Source organism: Macaca nemestrina, chromosome 1, assembly GCF_043159975.1.
Source record: "Macaca nemestrina isolate mMacNem1 chromosome 1, mMacNem.hap1, whole genome shotgun sequence".
Lineage (NCBI taxonomy): Eukaryota > Metazoa > Chordata > Mammalia > Primates > Cercopithecidae > Macaca > Macaca nemestrina.
In genome coordinates this window covers 232,026,272-232,044,299 of record NC_092125.1, presented here as the reverse complement: position 1 = coordinate 232,044,299, position 18,028 = coordinate 232,026,272, and the positions used below count along the sequence as shown (strand labels likewise).

The window sequence follows — 18,028 nt, the reverse complement described above, 5'->3', positions numbered from 1 at the left end:
GTGGCCTCACACTGGGGCTTCTCACTGGCCTGAACGCAGCAGGTGCTTCACGCCCCACTGTGGGTGAACGAATGAGCCTCTGCTCTGACCTCATGCCCAATTCCCTGCCCTCTGTCGAGGGCCACCTACATGTTGCCCGCCTCTGCCTCTGTGGCGATCTCGGCTGCCACAGCCTCCTGCTGCTTGCCGATCAGGTCCCGCCTCTGCCGACAGGCGCGCAGCTCCCCTCTGGAACAGGGAAGCAAGGGTCAGATGATGGTTCCCTGAAACTCCAGCCTCCAAAGTGGCAGTGGGGCCAGGTGAGGCAGAGCCAGACCCCCAGAGCCCCCCTTGCCCAGGTCAGGGGTCTCTCTAACACCTTCCAGCCACACAAGCAGGGTCCTGTCGTCCATTTTTGGAAAACTCTGCCCAGGGGCAACTGTGTGGCTCCCACCCGAAGGTGACATGCTCTTGGGGCCGAGGACAGTTCAGGAGCGGGAAGGAACCTGAGTCCCTAAACAAGCGTGCTCCTGCCTGTGAAGGGCACGTGGTGGGAGGTCTGGGGCCACGGGAGGGGACGAGCTGGAGCTCCTCCACCATCTTCCAGAGTGTGGGCCAGGCAGGCCCAGATCACCAGCGGGGCATGGACTGGGTCAGAATCCAGTTCACACGGTAGCTCCTGGGGGAGACTCTGGCCTCAGGTACATACAGTGGAGCAAAGCCCAGAGCATGAGCTCTGGAGGTCACTTTTTTTTTTTCCTCCCGAGACAGAGCCTTGCTTGTCACCCGGGCTGGAGTGCAGTGGCGGGATCTCGGCTCACTGCAACCTCTGCCTCCCAGGTTCAAGTGATTCTCTTGTCTCAGCATCCCAAGTAGCTGGGATTACAGGCATGCGCCACCACGCCCGGCTAATTTTTGTATTTTTAGTAGAGATGGGGTTTCACCATGTTGGCCAGGCTGGTCTCAAACTCCTGACCTCAGGTGATCCACCTGCCTCGGCCTCCCAAAGTGCTGGGATTCCAGGCTGAGCCACCGCGCCGGCCATGAAGGTCACTTGGAAGACACACAGGTGCTGCAGGAGCCGAGGAGGGAAACCGTAGTTTCCCTGAGCGAAGTACCCAGGTTAGGTGACCAAGTTATGCAGAAGAACATTTATCTTTTAGTTTTTTTATTTTTAGAGACAGGGTCTTGCTCTGTCGCCCAGGCTTGCTGCAGCCTTGACCTCCTGGGCTCAAGCGATCCTCTGGCCTCAGCCTCCCAAGTAACTGGGACCACAGGCGTGCGCCACCACTCTCAGCTGAATGCTTTTATTTTTTAGGAGACACTGAAATATTTAGGAGTGAAGTATCACGTCTGTAATTTGCTTTAAAATAATTTAGCAAAAAAACCCATAGATATAAAATACACACACACACGAACACAGAGAAAGAAGCTACGGTGAAAGGTTGACAGTTGGCAGCTCTGGTTGGCGTTGGGGACGGCGGGGCCGCTTTTTACCGCCTTTTCTGTGGGAAGGGGGCTGGGAGCGCTGGGCACCAGCTCCTGAGTGGGGCTTGCAGAACTGCTCCTCCATGGAGACCCTGTGGGACCCTCCCTTGCAGGCCCTCAGGGTGATGACAGGCACAGGACCACCCCTGCTGCACCCGCGTCACGGCCCGGGGCGCAGCAAGAGGTGGAGGTGCAGTGGCCTCAGCCCCGGCTCACCTCATCTTCTCAATGAAAAGCTCCTGCTCCTCACGCATCTTATCCAGGGCGCTCAGGTTCTGTCGCAGGTGAAATGCCTGCATTCTGTCCTCAGCTGTTTTCTTCTTCAATTTATCAGCATCAGTATCTAGTTCTTTCACTGAGCTTAGGATGAAAAGGACACCAGCTACCACCACCCTGGCCGCAGGCTCAGGACTCATTCCTCCGTGTGGCCTGCCGGGGTAGGTGCCTGACAGATCTGCTTCAGGAGGGAGCTGCGGGAGCTACAGCCTGTGGGAGGGAGGAGGCAGCCGCCCTGTTCCCTTCACCCCCCACCCTCTGAGTTACCTGCTGTGTCCTGGGTCCATGTCATCCTCAGCTTCCTGCAGAGGACATCCGATGTCAAACTCCGGATCCTCTAATTCATCTCTTTCTAGAAATCAAGGCAAGAGGTTAAAAAAAAAAAAAAGTAGATCAAACATTTGTGTCTGAAGTTTTAGGATAAATCTTGTTCTTTTTTTGGGACAGAGTGTAAGGAATCAGCCAAGAAGGCACAGGTAAACAGCCTGGGTGACGCAGTGGGATTGCGGCACTGGCGCCCCGAGAGAGAGAGTCAGGGACGTCCATTTTGCAGACCGATGTAGGGGAGCACGGGCTCAGCACTGCTTGGCTCGTGCCCAGAGAAAGAGTTAAGTTGCTGACCCTGAAGTCAAGGGAGAGCCGGCCATGCAGCTGTGTGTGTGGGAGCCACCGGACTAAGCAGCCAGGACAGAGCGGACAGTGTGAGAGAAAGCCACTGGTGAGAGCTGCTGCTGAATAAAATCCTTTTTCACCTGCCTACGGCCCCCCGAGGGTTCCCTCCGCTCATCTACCCACTCCCTTTGGACCTCAACATGACGTTCGGCGTAGTCGTGAACCTGACACGGAGTCTCTGTCGCCCAGGCTGGAGTGCGGTGGTGCGATCTTGGCTATCCGAAGCCTTCACCTCCCAGGTTCACGGGATCCTCCCACCTCAGCCTCCTGAGTAGCTGAGGCTACAGGAGTGTCCCACCACACCCGGCTAACTTTTATATTTTTAGTAGAGGAGGCTTTCCCCGTCATGGCCAGTCTGGTCTTGAACTCCTGACCTCAAGTGATCCACCTGCCTCAGCCTCCCCAAGTGCTGGGATGACAGGTGTGGGCCACCACACCCGGCCAGTTTTAGGATAAATCTTGACAAGCTCTAACTTGATGGTTCTCAAAGCAAAATCCAGGGAACCCTGAGAATCCCTGTGTGTCTTTCAGGGCCTGCGAGGTGAAAACTGTCTTCATGATCACACTCGCACGACATTTGTCTCCTCACTGTCTTCGCATGAGAGGACAGTGGCGTTTTCCAGAGGCCGCGTGTGACAGGTGACGTCACAACAGACAGCTCTGAGACGCCAGCTGTCTTCTGTTAAACCGGACTCTTACGTTACCACCATAGGTTTGTTATTGCTATTTTAAGTGGCTAAGTATTAAAATGGTTTTGGCTTTAATTTTTGATACAGTAAGTATTGAAAGATACAGGCAACATAAACAAATGCTCTCTGGCTCTTCAATAATTTTTAAGAACGTAAAGCGGTTCGCAGACAAAAGAGGCTGAAGGTCACTATCTCGGAAGATTACAGTGGACTTCCGGCAAAACACGGCAAATGGAACACAGCTTTTCTTCCCTTCATTAAATCTCAGTCAAAATGATGGAAAAGGCAGAAAGCCACAGTTGCAAGCGGGGCAGGAGAAGGAGACGGTGGTGAGGGGCGGGGGGGAGAAGGCCACCCAGCGCCAGGGGACGGGCAGCTGACTCAGCACACTACAGAACCCAAAACGAGGTGGGGAGTGGGGTGGGAGTGGGAAGGAAATGCATTTCCAGATTGCGATGGCCTGCTTGTGCCCAGAACTAGAACCAAATCAACGCACGTCTCAGAAAAATTTCAGATCATCAGAGATTTTTTAAAAAAAGCTTCCAGGAAAAGAAAACAAAAATAGGTCACATTCAAAGGACTGGGATAAAAATGGCATCAGATTTCTCAATACTGATGTTGGAAACTAGAAAACTACGGTCTGCTGCCTTCAACATCTCAGCCACAATTTATCTTTCTTTCAAATAAAGACAATAATATAAGCTCCCTCTTTGAGAGAAAAATGTGAGTGTAAAAGATACCCTCTCCCACAAATAAACGGAATTAAAGGGTGACTACGAAGCGTATCATTTGTCTTTCTTGTTGGTGAAACTTGTGCTACTGTGACAGAAACTTTATTACCGTCTTCCAAAAGGGGGGCATCGTCCAAAAGCCCGTCCTCGGAGAGCAGGCTGCCGTCGTCCTCCATGCTGGGAGGTAGAAATCAGCTACAAAAGATGACCATAAAGTATAGATCAATAAAACCGTAGATTAAAAAAACGATGAATTAACACTTTCTCTTAAAGAAGACATTAAGAAAATAAACCACAGATTAGGAAAAAATATTTGCAGCACACACATTTCTGACGCAGGTCTTACATCTGGAACACACGAAGAGCTCCTATCAACCACATAAAGTCCAAACTCCAGTTTAAAAGGTCAAAAGAGGCCAGGCGTGGTGGCTCATGCCTGTAATCCCAGCACTTCGGGAGGCCGAGGCAGGTGGATCACCTGAGGTCAGGAGTTCCAGACCAGCCCGGCCAACATGCTGAGGCCACGGTGAGCTGTGATTGCACCACTGCACTCCAGCCTGGGCAACAGAGTAAGACCCCGTCACAAAAGAAAAAAGAAACTGCCCAACAGTATTCCATAGTATCCCTTTACACTCCCACCAGCAAATACAAAATTAAAATAATTAAATACAAAATTAGCCTGGTGTGGTGGCAGGTGCCTATAATCCCAGCTACTCGGGAGGCTGAGGCAGGAGAATGGCTTGAACCCAGGAGGCAGAGGTTGCAGTGAGCTGAGATCGCGCCACTGCACTCCAGCCTGGGGACAAGAGCGAGAATCTGTCTCAAGGAAAAAAAAAAAAAAAGTCAAAAGATTTGGAATAGCCATAAGAAAAGAGATATACAAATGGCCAATATGCATGTGAAACTCCGTGTGACATCAGCATCTTTAGGGAAATATGAATCAAGCCATAACGAGATACTACTACATACTGATTAGAATGCCTGAGATCGGCCGGGCACGGTGGCTCACGCCTGTAATCCCAGCACTTCGGGAGGCCGAGGCGGGCGGATCACAAGGTCAGGAGATTGAGACCATCCTGACTAACACGGTGAAACCCCGTCTCTACTAAAAAATAGAAAAAATTAGCCAGGCGTGGTGGTGGGCGCCTGGGGTCCCAGCTACTCGGGAGGCTAAGGCAGGAGAATGGCGTGAACCTGGGAGGCAGAACTTGCAGTGAGCCAAGAAGATCGCGCCACTGCACTCCAGCCTGGGCGACAGAGCGAGACTCCGTCTCAAAAAAAAAAAAAAAAAAAGAATGCCTGAGATCAAAACGCCAACAGTAAGCACTGGCAAGGCTGTGGAGGGGCTGGCATCACCCGTGTTGCTGGTGGGAGTGTAAAGGGATACTGGGGAATACTGTTGGGCAGTTTCTTGTTTCTTTTGTGACAGGGTCTCACTCTGTTGCCCAGGCTGTAGTGCAGCGACTCAATCATAGTTCACTGCAGCCTCAAACTTCTGGGCTCGAGCAATCTTCCTGCCTCAGCTTCACAAGTAGCTAAGACTACATGCATATACCACCATGCCCAGGTAATTTTTAAATTCGTAGTAGAGATGGGGGGGGGTCTCTCTTTGTTGCCCAGGCTAGTCTTGAACTCCTGGTCTCAGCCACAATTCGCCCACCTCAATCCCAAAGTGCTGAGATTACAAGCTTGAGCCACTACATCTGGCACCGAAACCAATTCTTAAATAATTTCAAAATTATCATTACACTTTGGTTATCACTTTGGGGATGTTAGGAGCTTGCTCGTGTGGAACTCTTGGTACCGAATCTTCTGTGTCCGTATGTTGGAACTAAATAATTTCACTTAAGAAACAGGCCGGGCGCAGTGGCTCCTGTCTATAATCCCAGCACTTTGGGAGGCTGAGGTGGGTGGATCACTTGAGGTCAGTAGTTTGAGACCAGCCTGGCCAACATGGTAAAACCCCGTATCTACTAAAAATACAAAAACTAGCCAGGTATGGTGGCGGGCACCTGTAGTCCCAGCTACATGGGAGGCTGAGGCAGGAGAATTGCTTGAGCCCAGGAGGTGGAGGTTGCAGTGAGCTGAGATTGTGCCACTGCATTCTAACTGTCTCAGAAAAAAAGAAACAATGTTAAAATCACAAAATCACAAACTCTTTACTTATTTTTTCTGGTGAGAATCAAATTTAATGTCTAACTTTATTTTATTTTTTTGAGACAGGGTTTGACTCTGTTGCCCAGGCTGCAGTGCAGTAGTGCGATCACAGCTCACTGCAGCCTCGAACTCCTGGGCTCAACCGATCCTCCTGCTTCAACCTCCCAAGGAGCTGGGACTACAGGCACGCACCACCACACCCAGCTGATTTTTGTATTTTCTGTAGAGACAGGGTTTCGCCGTGTTGCCCAGGCTGGTCTCAAACTTTTGGGATCAAGTGATCCACCTGCCTTGGCCTTCTCAAGTGTTGGAATTAGAGGCGTGAGCCATTGCGCCCAGACAGTGTCTATTTTCTATTATACCTTAAATATGTGATTGGTTTTAACACCTATTAATCACATCATGCATGTACCATGATTAATATACAAAAGAGCTAATGTCAAATGCTTACAAATCAGCGGGGCACAGTGGCTCATGCCTGTAATCCCAGCAACATGGCAGCCTGCGCTGGGAGGCTCTCTTGAAGCCAGGAGTTTGAGACCAGCCTGGGCAACACAGTAAGACCTACATCTCTAGAAAAAAAAAAAGCGCCCAGGGGCGGCGGCTCACACCTGTAATCCCAGCACTTCGGAAGGCCAAGGTGGGTGGATCACAAGGTCAGGAGATTGAGACCATCCTAGCTAACATGGTGAAACCCCATCTCTATTAAAAATACAAAAAATTAGCCCAGTGTGGTGGCGGGCGCCTGTGGTTCCAGCTACTGGGGAGGTTGAGGCAGGAGAATGGTGTGAACCCAGGAGGCGGAGCTTGCAGTGAGTTGAGATCACATCACTGCATCTCAGCAGCCTGGGCGACAGAGAGAGACTCCGTCTCAAAAAAAAAAAAGAGTAAAAAAATGTAGCCAGGCGTGGTGGTGCATATCTGTGGTTCTACCTATTCAGTATGCTGCGGTGGGAGGATCACTTGAGCCCAGGAGGTCAAGGCTGCAGTGAGCCGTGATTGTACCTCTGCAGCCCAGCCTGGGTGACAGAGCAAGATCCTGACTCTAAAGTTGTTTAAAAAAAAAAAAAGGCTTACAAGTCAACATATCTATCATAGAGACAGACATTTTCCATTGGGAATTAGCATTACTATTTCACATTGCAATGAGTAATTCCAGGTGAAATGTACATAAATGTTGACATTATGTATGAGATGCTAAAACTGTAAAATTGTAGAGGGCTGTTTTTCATTGCTTAACTTAGCAATTGCTTCAGAATAATTCACTAAAAATATTTCAGTGCCTAGCAATGTTTCTTGGATGAATTATTAATATATCAATGCCAGCAATTTTTTAAACTTACAAAGAAATAATTGCATTTTAAAGTCCGGAGAGGCAGAATTTTAAGGCATCTTGTAAAATTCCAACAATATTTTTCCCCTTGAAGGAACTGATTAACTTGCTAGTTTTGAATGGCAGGGTTTTCAGAAGATATTTAGAAAATGGCCAAACCTATTCAGCTCGGTGCTCGTGAATTCCCTGTGGCCTCCGTGACCTCGTTTTGCTGGACACCCAGTGGGTGACAGTCTTATAGAAGGTGTCCTTGCGCACACACAGTTCCATTTCAGATGATCACACGAAACCACATACACTGAGCATCCGTTAAAGACAGCACTTCCAACAGGCAGTCACCTCTGATCTCTCCTGAGTCCTCACTAACAACAGGGGGTAGATGTACTGTTTTCAGTACATCAATCTACCAGGGCAAGGGCCAGTGGGAGAAACAGGAGCAAAGAGAAGCGGGAGGTGGAGGGATGAGGGTGGCTGTCCCTGCAGACAGAGGCGCTGGCTGACCCTCTGCAGGGGAAGCTGAGAACAAACCCCACGTTGCCACACAGCTGTGAAAGGCTCAGGAACGGGTAGCTCCGGGTGCTCCTCCGGTGGGAGCAGTGGGATCGGGAACCGAGAGACCCAGGAAAGTGCGGAAGTTCCACCGCGGTAACGTGGCCGGCCAGTGTGCCGTCATCACACTGAAAACCATCAGAAATGCTGGATAGGACTGTACTTTAATTCTCGTAAAAATGTTGAAGAACAAACCAGGTGAGCTGGCTCACACCTATAATCCTAGCACTTTGGGAAGCCGAGGCGGGTGGATCACTTAAGGTTTGAGACCAGCCTGGCCAACATAGTGAAACCCCATCTCTACTGAAAATACAAAAATTAGCCAGGCGTGATGGCGTGTCCCTGTAATCCCAGCTACTTAGGAGGCTGAGGCAGGAGAATCATTTGAACCCGGGAGGTAGAGGTTGCAGTGAGCTGAAATCATGCCACTGCACTCCAGCCTGGGCAACAAAATGAGACTCAGTCTCAAAAAAAAAAAAAAAAAAAGTTGAAGAACGAACAAAATAAGAAACTTTCAGGTTAAAACCTAAGTAAAGGTAAAAATATAGATTAAATAACCAAGCTAAAGGGAAGTATATTATCAAATTGCATTAAAAACCAAGAACAGGCTGGGCACAGTGGCTCATGCCTGTAATCCCAGCACTTTGGGAGGCTGAAGCGGGCGGATCACGAGGTCAGGAGATCGAGACCATCCTGGCTAACATGGTAAAACCTCATCTCTACTAAAAATACAAAAAATTAGCCGGGCGTGGTAGCGGGTGTCTGTAGTCCCAGCTACTCAGGAGGCTAAGGCAGGAGAATGGTGTGAACCCAGGAGGCAGAGCTTGCAGCGAGCCGAGATCGCGCCACAGCACTCCAGCCTCGGGGATAGAGTGAGACTTCGTCTCAAACAAACAAACAAACAAACTAAACAACAACAACAACAAAACCAAGAACCACAAAAACAAATCAAACTAACTTTTTTTGTTTTTGTTTTTGTTTTTTGAGGCAGAGTCTCATTCTGCCACCCAGGCTGGAGGTCAGAGGTGCGATCTTGGCTCACTGCAACCTCCGCCTCCTGGGTTCAAGCAATTCTTGTGCCTCAGCCTCCTGGGCAGCTGGGATTACCGGCACGGGCCACCACGCTCAGCTAATTTTTATATTTTTGGTAGAGACGGAGTTTCATCATGTTGGCCAGGCTGGTTTCAAACTCCTGACCTCGGATGATCCGCCCACCTCAGCCTTCCAAAGTGCTGGGATTACAGGTGCGAACTACTGCACCTGGCCAAACTCTCTACAATTTAAAAGAGACATCCAGGCCAGGCGTAGTGGTTCACTCCTGTAGTCCCAGCACTTTGGGAGGCCGATGCAGGAGGATCACGAGGTCAGGAGATCGAGACCATCCTGGCTAACACGGTGAAACCCCGTCTCTACTAAAAATACAAAAAATTAGCCGGGCGAGGTGGCGGGTGCCTGTAGTCCCAGCTACTCGGGAGGCTGGGGCAGGAGAATGGCGTGAACCCAGGAGGCGGAGCTTGCAGTGAGCCAAGATTGTGCCACTGCACTCCAGCCTGGGCCACAGAGCAAGACTTCGTCTCAAAAAATAAAAAAAAATAAAAAAAAAAGAGAGAAACAGACATCTAAAACACAAGCTTAAGAAGCATTGCATTTTAAAAGTCAGAAAGAAATGCAAGTACCATAAATAGGAAGTTACTGGAGTTGTCTAGAAACAGACAAAAAACTTAGGCAAAAAGCAGGAACAGCAGTGGGGACACATTATAATCGCATGTTCAATTCACCAGGAAGACTCAGCAGCTTCAAATCTGCATTTAATGTTGATTGATCAGATTATTCATTGATCAAATTATTCATTATGGGTGCTACTTTAAACATATGAAAAAATAGAGAAAAAAATCAAATTAAGTGTGTGATCTCATGTGGGTGTCTAAGTGGACTGGCAATAACAGAAAGAAGGGCTCCTGAAATATCGGCCGGGTACGGTGGCTCACGCCTGTAATCCCAGCACTTTTGGAGGCCAAGGCGGGTGGATCACTTGAGGTCCGGAGTTCGAGACCAGCCTGACCAACATGGTGAAACCCCGGGTCTACTAAAAATACAAAAATTAGCCGGGTGTGGTGGGGGACATCTGTAATCCCAGCTATTCAGCAGGCTGAAGCAGGAGAATTGCTGAAACTGAAACTCAGGAGGTGGAGGTTGCAGTGAGCCAAGACCATGCCACTACACTCCAGCCTGGGCAACAGAGCAAGACTTTGCCTCAAAAAAAAAAAAAAAAAAAAGAAATAAATAAATAAATAAATAAAAGGCATAAGGAATGGAAGGGAAAAATGGTCATTATTTCAGATAAAATGACTGTATACATAGAAAATCCAAACAAATATACAGATAAGTTATTTAATTAAAACAACTTAGTAATGTTGCTAGGTACAACTTCAATAATAAAAACCAAGTATATTTCTATTTATCAGAAGAAATAATGAGAAAATAAGATTTAGAAAAGCTACCATTTACAATTACATAAAAAACCATTTAGTACTCAAGAATAAATACAACAAAAGACACACAGACCTCCACAGAGAAAATGAGGAGCCTCCTCAGGCAACATTAAAGGAGACGGACATAAAAATAAATGGAACAAATGACCCCGTTTCTTCAACAAATAAATGGCCTGGGGGAAGATAAGGAAGGGGGGGGGTCTTTAAGTCAAAAGAGCCTCGAGAGACAAGTTGGCCACATGCAACCTGGGGATCTTGTTCGAATCTCCATTCAAGCAAACTAGCTGTGAAAGACATTTTTGAGACAATTCCTGAAAATGAGCACAAACTGGCATTATTTCCATTAAGAAATTATTAATGTGGGCCGGGTGTGGTGGCTCACACCTGTAATCCCAGCACTTTGGGAGGCCGAGGCGGGCAGATCACTTGAGGTCAGGAGTTCGAGACCATCCTGGCCAACATGGTGAAACCCCGTCTCTACTAAAAATGCAAAAATTAGCCGGGTGTGGTGGTGCGTGGCTGTAATCCCAGCTACTTGGGAGGCTGAGGCAGGAGAATCGCTTGAATCTGGGAGGCAGAGGTTGCAGTGACCCGAGATCACGCCATTGCACTCCAGCCTGGGTGACAGAGCGAGACTTCGTCTCAAAACAAAAAACAAAAAACAAAAAACCAAGAACTTATTAATTGTATTGGGGTTGATGATTTTGTGGTTATGCTAAAAACAAGTTTCTATCTGTCAGAGGCATCTACAAAGGTTTTTCCAGGAGAAATGATATCACGCCTGGGATTTTCTTTGAAACACACTGGTCCAGAACTACAAGTAGGGAGGGGTACTGGGAGAGGAACGCTGTGAGGCTGACACCTGGGGCTTTTTTGACTTTGCAATTTTCCATAATAAAAGTTTTTTCTAAAAGAAAGTATAAATAGGCCGGGCGTGATGGCTCACGCCTGTAATCCCAGCACTTTCGGAGGCCGAGGTGGGTGGATCATGAGGTCAGGAGATCAAGACCATCCTGGCCAACACGGTGAAACCCCGTCTCTACTAAAAATACAAAAACAAAATGAGCCGGGTGTGGTGGCGGGCGCCTGTAGTCCCAGCTACTTGGGAGGCTGAGGCAGGAGGATCGCTTGAACCCGGGAGGCGGAGCTTGCAGTGAGCCGAGATCGCGCCACTGCACTCCACCCTGGGTGACATAGCAAGACTCCATCTCAAAAAAATAAATAAAAATAAATAAATAAATAAACAGCTGCATGTTCAAGCACTAGAAACCCAATGTTGTCAGGAAGTCAGTCCTTTCCAAAGTGCTCTGCAGATTCCCTAAAACCCCCATCCAAATCCCAACAGAAATGTGTGTGTGTGTGTCTGCATGCCAGAGAGATACTCGTCTGGTGAACTGTAAAATGTATATGGAAGAACAATGGAACCATAGTTTTGAAGGGGGAAGGGGTGCCCCACCAGATATCAAGATGGATTCTAAAGCTGTAAAATTAAGACAGTAGAGTGCTTTGACCAAGACAAACAGACCAAAGGAACAGATCAGAGAGGCCAGAAATCGGCCCTCAAGTACTAGCGCTATGCAGGATGGAAGCCGGGTTGCTGAGCAGTGGCCACGGAATGGACGTCCTTGTCGGCACCCACCTGAAGATCGGTCCCACGTGGATTAGAGACTCGTTTGGGAAAAATCAAATTTCTGCTACGGTGTGTGTGTTAGCGAGGAGTCAATGGGGGGTAGGAATGGAGCCTTGTTACCTCAGAATTTCTTAAATAAGACACTAAAAACATTAGGCACAAAGGGAAAAGTTGGTAGAGTTGCCCACATTTCAATTAAAAACTTTCATTCAGGGCTGGGCGCAGTGGCTCACGCCTGTAATCCCAGCACTTTGGGAGGCCGAGACGGGCGGATCACGAGGTCAGGAGATCGAGACCATCCTGGCTAACATGGTGAAACCCCGTCTCCACTAAAAAATACAAAAAAAAAAAAAAACCTAGCCGGGCGAAGTGGCGGGCACCTGTAGTCCCAGCTACTCAGGAGGCTGAGGCAGGAGAATGGCATGAACGCGGGAGGCGGAGCTTGCAGTGAGCTGAGATCCGGCCACTGTACTCCAGCCTGGGCGACAGAGCAAGACTCCGTCTCAAAAAAAAAAAAAACAGGCCGGGCGCGGTGGCTCAAGCCTGTAATCCCAGCACTTTGGGAGGCCGAGACGGGCAGATCACGAGGTCAGGAGATCGAGACCATCCTGGCTAACACGGTGAAACCCCGTCTCTACTGAAAATACGAAAAACTAGCTGGGCGAGGTGGCGGGCGCCTGTAGTCCCAGCTACCCGGGAGGCTGAGGCAGGAGAATGGCGTAAACCTGGGAGGCGGAGCTTGCAGTGAGCTGCGATCCGGTCACTGCACTGCAGCCTGGGCGACAGAGCAAGACTCCATCTCAAAAAAAAACCAAAAAAAAAAACCAAAAAAAAAAACCAAAAAAAAAAAAACCAAAAAACAACTTTCATTCAGGCCAGGCGCAGTGGCTCACACCTGTAATCCCAGCACTTTGGGAGGCCGAGGTAGGTGGGTCACTTGAGGTCAGGAGTTCAAGACCACCTGGCCAACACGGCAAAACCTCATCTCTACAAAAATTACAAAAATTAGTCGGGCGTGGTGGTGTGCAGCTGTAACCCCAGCTACTCGGGAGGCTGAGATAAGAGACTCCCTTGAACCTGGGAGGCGGAGGTTACAGTGAGCCAAGATTGTGCCACTGCACTCCAGCTCAGGCGACAGAGCAAGACTCTATCTCAAACAAACAAACAAACAAAACCAAATCTTTTGTTCAGATGACATCCTAGGGAAAGTTAAAGAAAACCTACAAAGTAGAAGACAATCACAGCACATAACCCAGAGGTTTACTGTCAAGACCACGTAAGGAATATCCATGAATGAGTGAAGAAGACAGACAGCCCCACACCAAAATGGGCAAAAGACTTCAACAGGCACTTCACAGTCCTAGTCAAGGGCGTGCCATGTCCCCTCACATGCTCACGGGTTCGGAGGATCAGGACGTGGGGTTTTTGGGGAAAGAGGAGCTCAGACTGCCTACGGCACCCTCTAGCTCCGCGATTCCGCTCCCAGGAGCACACCCTACAGAAAATCCCACCCGTTGTCTTAGCTTCCTGGGGTCACCATAACAAAGTACCACAACCTAGGTGGCTTCGACAGCAGAAGTTATCTCACAGTTCTAGAAGCCATCGTCTAAAACCGAGTTGCTGGCAGGGCCATGCTCCCTCTGAAGGCACGAGGCAAGAGCCTGTTTCAGGCCTGTCTTGTAGCTTCTGTTAGTTCTGTGGCTTGTGGCAGAAAAATTCCAATCTTCATAGGACATTCTCTCTGTGTGCATGTCTATGTCCAAATTTCTCCTTTTTATAAGGACACCGGTCATACTGGATGAGGTGCTCACCCTATTCTAGTATGTCCTCCTCTTAGCTACTTACAGGCATCACCGTTAAGTCCAAGTAAGGTCATATTCTCAGGTCCTGAGGCTTAGAGACAGCCCTGATGGCCGTGGTGCCACTGTGTGAATGAATCTCTCACACAACCCCGAGGAGAAAAAGAGAGAGGCACGCCTGATACTCCTCCTCTCCCCCTTCCCTTCACTGTCACAGTAGGTTCCCTGGGTGGGGCAGGTGCAGCAGGATCCACAGTGGCCCAGGCTGGGCTGTCGGAGCCTGACTGGGTGAGGAGGGTGCCAGTGTGTACGACTGAGGCTCAGAGCTGTATGCGGGCACCTGGCTGGGCGAGGAGGGTGCTGGTGTGTATGACTGAGGCTCAGAGCTGTATGCGGGCACCTGGCTGGGTGAGGAGGGTGCTGGTGTGTACGACTGAGGCTCAGAGCTGTATGCGGGCGCCTGGCTGGGTGAGGAGGGTGCTGGTGTGTATGACTGAGGCTCAGAGCTGTATGCGGGCACCTGGCTGGGCGAGGAGGGTGCTGGTGTGTATGACTGAGGCTCAGAGCTGTATGCGGGCACCTGGCTGGGTGAGGAGGGTGCTGGTGTGTACGACTGAGGCTCAGAGCTGTATGCGGGCGCCTGGCTGGGTGAAGAGGGTGCTGGTGTGTATGACTGAGGCTCAGAGCTGTATGCGGGCACCTGGCCGGGTGAGGAGGGTGGGGGTGTGTGCGGCTGAGGCTCAGAGCTGGATGCGGGCGCCTGGCTGGGTGAGGAGGGTGGGGGTGTGTGCGGCTGAGGCTCAGAGCTGGATGCGGGCGCCTGGCTGGGTGAGGAGGGTGGGGGTGTGTGCGGCTGAGGCTCAGAGCTGGATGGCAGAGCCTGACAGGGAAGAGGGCAGCCCCAGGTGTGGTCCAGCAGAGTGTATCAGAGCCCAGGCAGGGGAGGAAGGTGTCCACCGTGACAGCCTCCTAGGCCAAGCCTGGGAGTGATGACATATTTGCATAGCTTCCGAGTACCTCCAACAAAATGCTTGTTAATTACGAAGGAAAAAAGAGCTTCCCAGTGGAGATGCTGGCAGATACCACCTTGATGAAGAGCTCAAAGTGAACATCACCAGTAACGTGACAGCGTGACCACTGTGAGTCACTGACTGGATGGAACGAACAGGCTATGGCGTTACCTCTGTGACTTTCCGAGACACACAGTGGGAATCTAATCACCAGGACACAGCAGACGAAACCAAACGGAGGGACTTTCTACAAAGTAATTGGCCCATGACCTTCAAAGGTGTCAGGGTCATGACAGCCAAAGCAAGGCCAAGGAATGTTCTGGACCGAAGGGGAATAAAGAGGTATGGTGAGAATTCAGTGTAAAGTGATTCCAGGCTGGATCCTTCCACGTTGGGGGCCTGATGCAATTAACTGGCAAAGCATGTTTGACAGACTGTGGGGTAAACACAGCAACAGGCCTGTGTCCTCCTGTGTGGCTGTGTTGGAGAATGTCCTTGTTTGTGGAAAAATACACTCGACAAGGGTGGGGGCGACAGAGCACCATGAAAGCAACTTATGGCCGGGCGCGGTGGCTCAAGCCTGTAATCCCAGCAGTTTGGGAGGCCGAGACGGGCGGATCACGAGGTCAGGAGATCGAGACCATCCTGGCTAACACGGTGAAACCCCGTCTCTACTAAAAAAATACAAAAAAAACTAGCCGGGCGAGGTGGCGGGTGCCTGTAGTCCCAGCTACTCGGGAGGCTGAGGCAGGAGAATGGCGTAAACCCGGGAGGCAGAGCTTGCAGTGAGCTGAGATCCGGCCACTGCACTCCAGCCTGGGTGAGAGAGCGAGACTCCGTCTCGAAAAAAAAAAAAAAAAAAAAGAAAGCAACTTACTGTCAAATACTTTACGAGAAATTTTTTTGTGCTGAGCTTGCAACTTTTATACAAGTTTGGGATTGTTTCAAAAATTTTAAAGAATATATGTGGTATTACGTAAAGTTTATATATATTATTAAACTTATATAAACGTATATGTGGTATTACATAAACCTTATACATATATTATATAACTTTATATAATACAAGATTTATATAATACTGCATATATTCTTTAAAATTTTATATAAATAAATTTATATAAAGTTTAAAATAAGTGAAAGTTAACGGGGCATGGTGGCTTGTCGCCTGTAATCCCTGCACTTTGGGAGGCGGAGGTGGGTGGATCACTTGAGATCAGGAGTTCAAGACCAGCCTGGCCAACATGTGGAAACCCCGTCTCTACTAAAAGTACAAAAATTAGCCAGGCATGGTGGCGGGCACTCATAAGCCCAGCTACTCGGGAGGCTGAGGCAGGAGAATCGCTTGAACCCAGGAGGCAGAGGTTGCAGTGAGCCAAGATCGCCCCGCTGTACTCCAACTCGGGCAACACAGTGAGACTCTGTCTCAAAAAAAAAAATTTTTAAAGAATATATGTAGTTTGTTTTTTTTTTTTTTTTTTTTGAGACGGAGTCTCGCTCTGTCGCCCAGGCTGCAGTGCAGTGGCCGGATCTCAGCTCACTGCAAGCTCCGCCTCCCGGGTTTACGCCATTCTCCTGCCTCAGCCTCCCGAGTAGCTGGGACTACAGGCGCCGCCACCTCGCCCGGCTAGTTTTTTGTATTTTTAGTAGAGACGGGGTTTCACCGTGTTAGCCAGGATGGTCTCGATCTCCTGACCTCATGATCCGCCCGTCTCGGCCTCCCAAAGTGCTGGGATTACAGGCTGGAGCCACCGCGCCCAGCCTATATGTAGTATTATATAAAGTTTAGTATATATTATGAAACTTACATAAAATTATATGTGGTTTTATATATAGTTTGTATACTACATTTATATTATATATTGTTTATATAATACCACATACATTCTTTAAAATTTTATATAAAGTTTATATAAAGTTTAAAATAAGTGAAAGTTAACTATATTTTTTAGGGACGCATGCATAGTTAAGTAAAACTAAAGAAAATTATATATTATCTTTAAAATTTTATATATATATAAAGTTTATATAGTTTAAAATAAGTGAAAGTTAACTATATTGTTTAGGGACGCATGCATAGGTAAGTAAAACTGAAGAAAAAGTCAGACATGGTCAAGAAGAGTGGGTCTGTGAACGGCAAGGGGGAGTGACTTTGGGGTGCTGATGTTCTATTTCTTAACTTGGGTAGTAGCTACTGATGTTCGCTTTATAACCAATCTCTAAGTTGAACATGCGCATTGATGCATCTTTACCCAGAGAATCGCTGTCAGTCAATTTCTTTCGAACTGTGGGCCCTAGAGCAGGCCTGCTGACTACCTCAATACTTGGCTTATGCAGATAAAAGGAGTATTCCTTTAGGAGAACAAAAAACTAGAGGCAAATCAGCTTCCAAAACCAGGTTATACATACTAAAACCAAACGACTTTGGGGCTATGGACCATGCTCTCCTTTTTAGCTAGGCAGACACTCATGAGTCTTAACTTTTTACCAGACAGGCTGGCCCTTGATTTTTGTTTAATGTTTTTGTAAATGTGTTATAATAATACATTATTATAACATCTGCTGCAAAGTCAGGTGCGGGCCCCTCAATCGAGGCTGTGCCAGCGCCGGGGTTCCCTGAAACGAACCAGGGACTAGAAGTATTAACAGTCATTTCTCTGGCACAGCTTTCAGGGAAAGGGGTTTAATATGGGACGGAGTTCTGCCTGGGGGGCGGGGGTCAAACGCTTCCAGCTCAGCCCCAGGGTCAAACGCATCCGCCCCCACACCCACCTCTGGCTGGCCTGGGTCCCAGGTTCTCGGGGTCCGGGGGCACAGAAGCCCCGGGCTGCTCAGGGAGGAGGCGGTCCTCGGCGAAGGCCGTCCGCGGCGCCAGCGGCGGGGTTTGGAGCGCGGAGCTCCATGGTAACGGAAGACTCCATCGTGGCCGGAGGGGGAGCCTCGCCCGTGCTGCTCCCCGACTGGAGCGGGTGGCTTGGTCCGACCCACCACCCACCGCGCGGCGCGGCGCGGGGCGGGGCCCGCTCTCCAGGCAGGAGCGGGGCGGTCGCTGGCCCCGAGGCACGGCTGAAGGGGCAGGCTACAGGCCGCGGGTGGGGGGACGTCTCCGGGGTCCCAGACGTCCAGGCCTGGCCCAGGGCCCAGCCTTGGAGGTGACAGACAGGCTTGGGGGGCCTGGAGGGGCTCAGCACCGGCGCGGTGGCTCAGAGGACCATGGTTTGGA

General features: G+C 49.4%; 1 protein-coding gene across 3 annotated transcripts in view; it reads right to left on the bottom strand.

Moving 5' to 3' along the window:
* LOC105496715 (cilia and flagella associated protein 74) overlaps window positions 1–17,734 on the bottom strand; it is a 78,010-nt gene extending 60,276 nt beyond the window's left edge. For all 3 annotated transcript variants that reach the window (XM_011767287.3, XM_071067886.1, XM_071067888.1), the window contains exons 1-5: window positions 17,578–17,734; window positions 3,945–4,030; window positions 2,011–2,095; window positions 1,684–1,827; window positions 130–228 (exon numbers count right to left, since the gene is read on the bottom strand). In XM_011767287.3, the coding sequence (XP_011765589.2) occupies window positions 130–228; window positions 1,684–1,827; window positions 2,011–2,095; window positions 3,945–4,011 (395 nt within the window). In that variant the 5' untranslated portion in view covers window positions 4,012–4,030; window positions 17,578–17,734. The remainder of the gene's footprint in view (window positions 1–129; window positions 229–1,683; window positions 1,828–2,010; window positions 2,096–3,944; window positions 4,031–17,577) is intronic.
* Window positions 17,735–18,028: the final 294 nt, after the last annotated feature.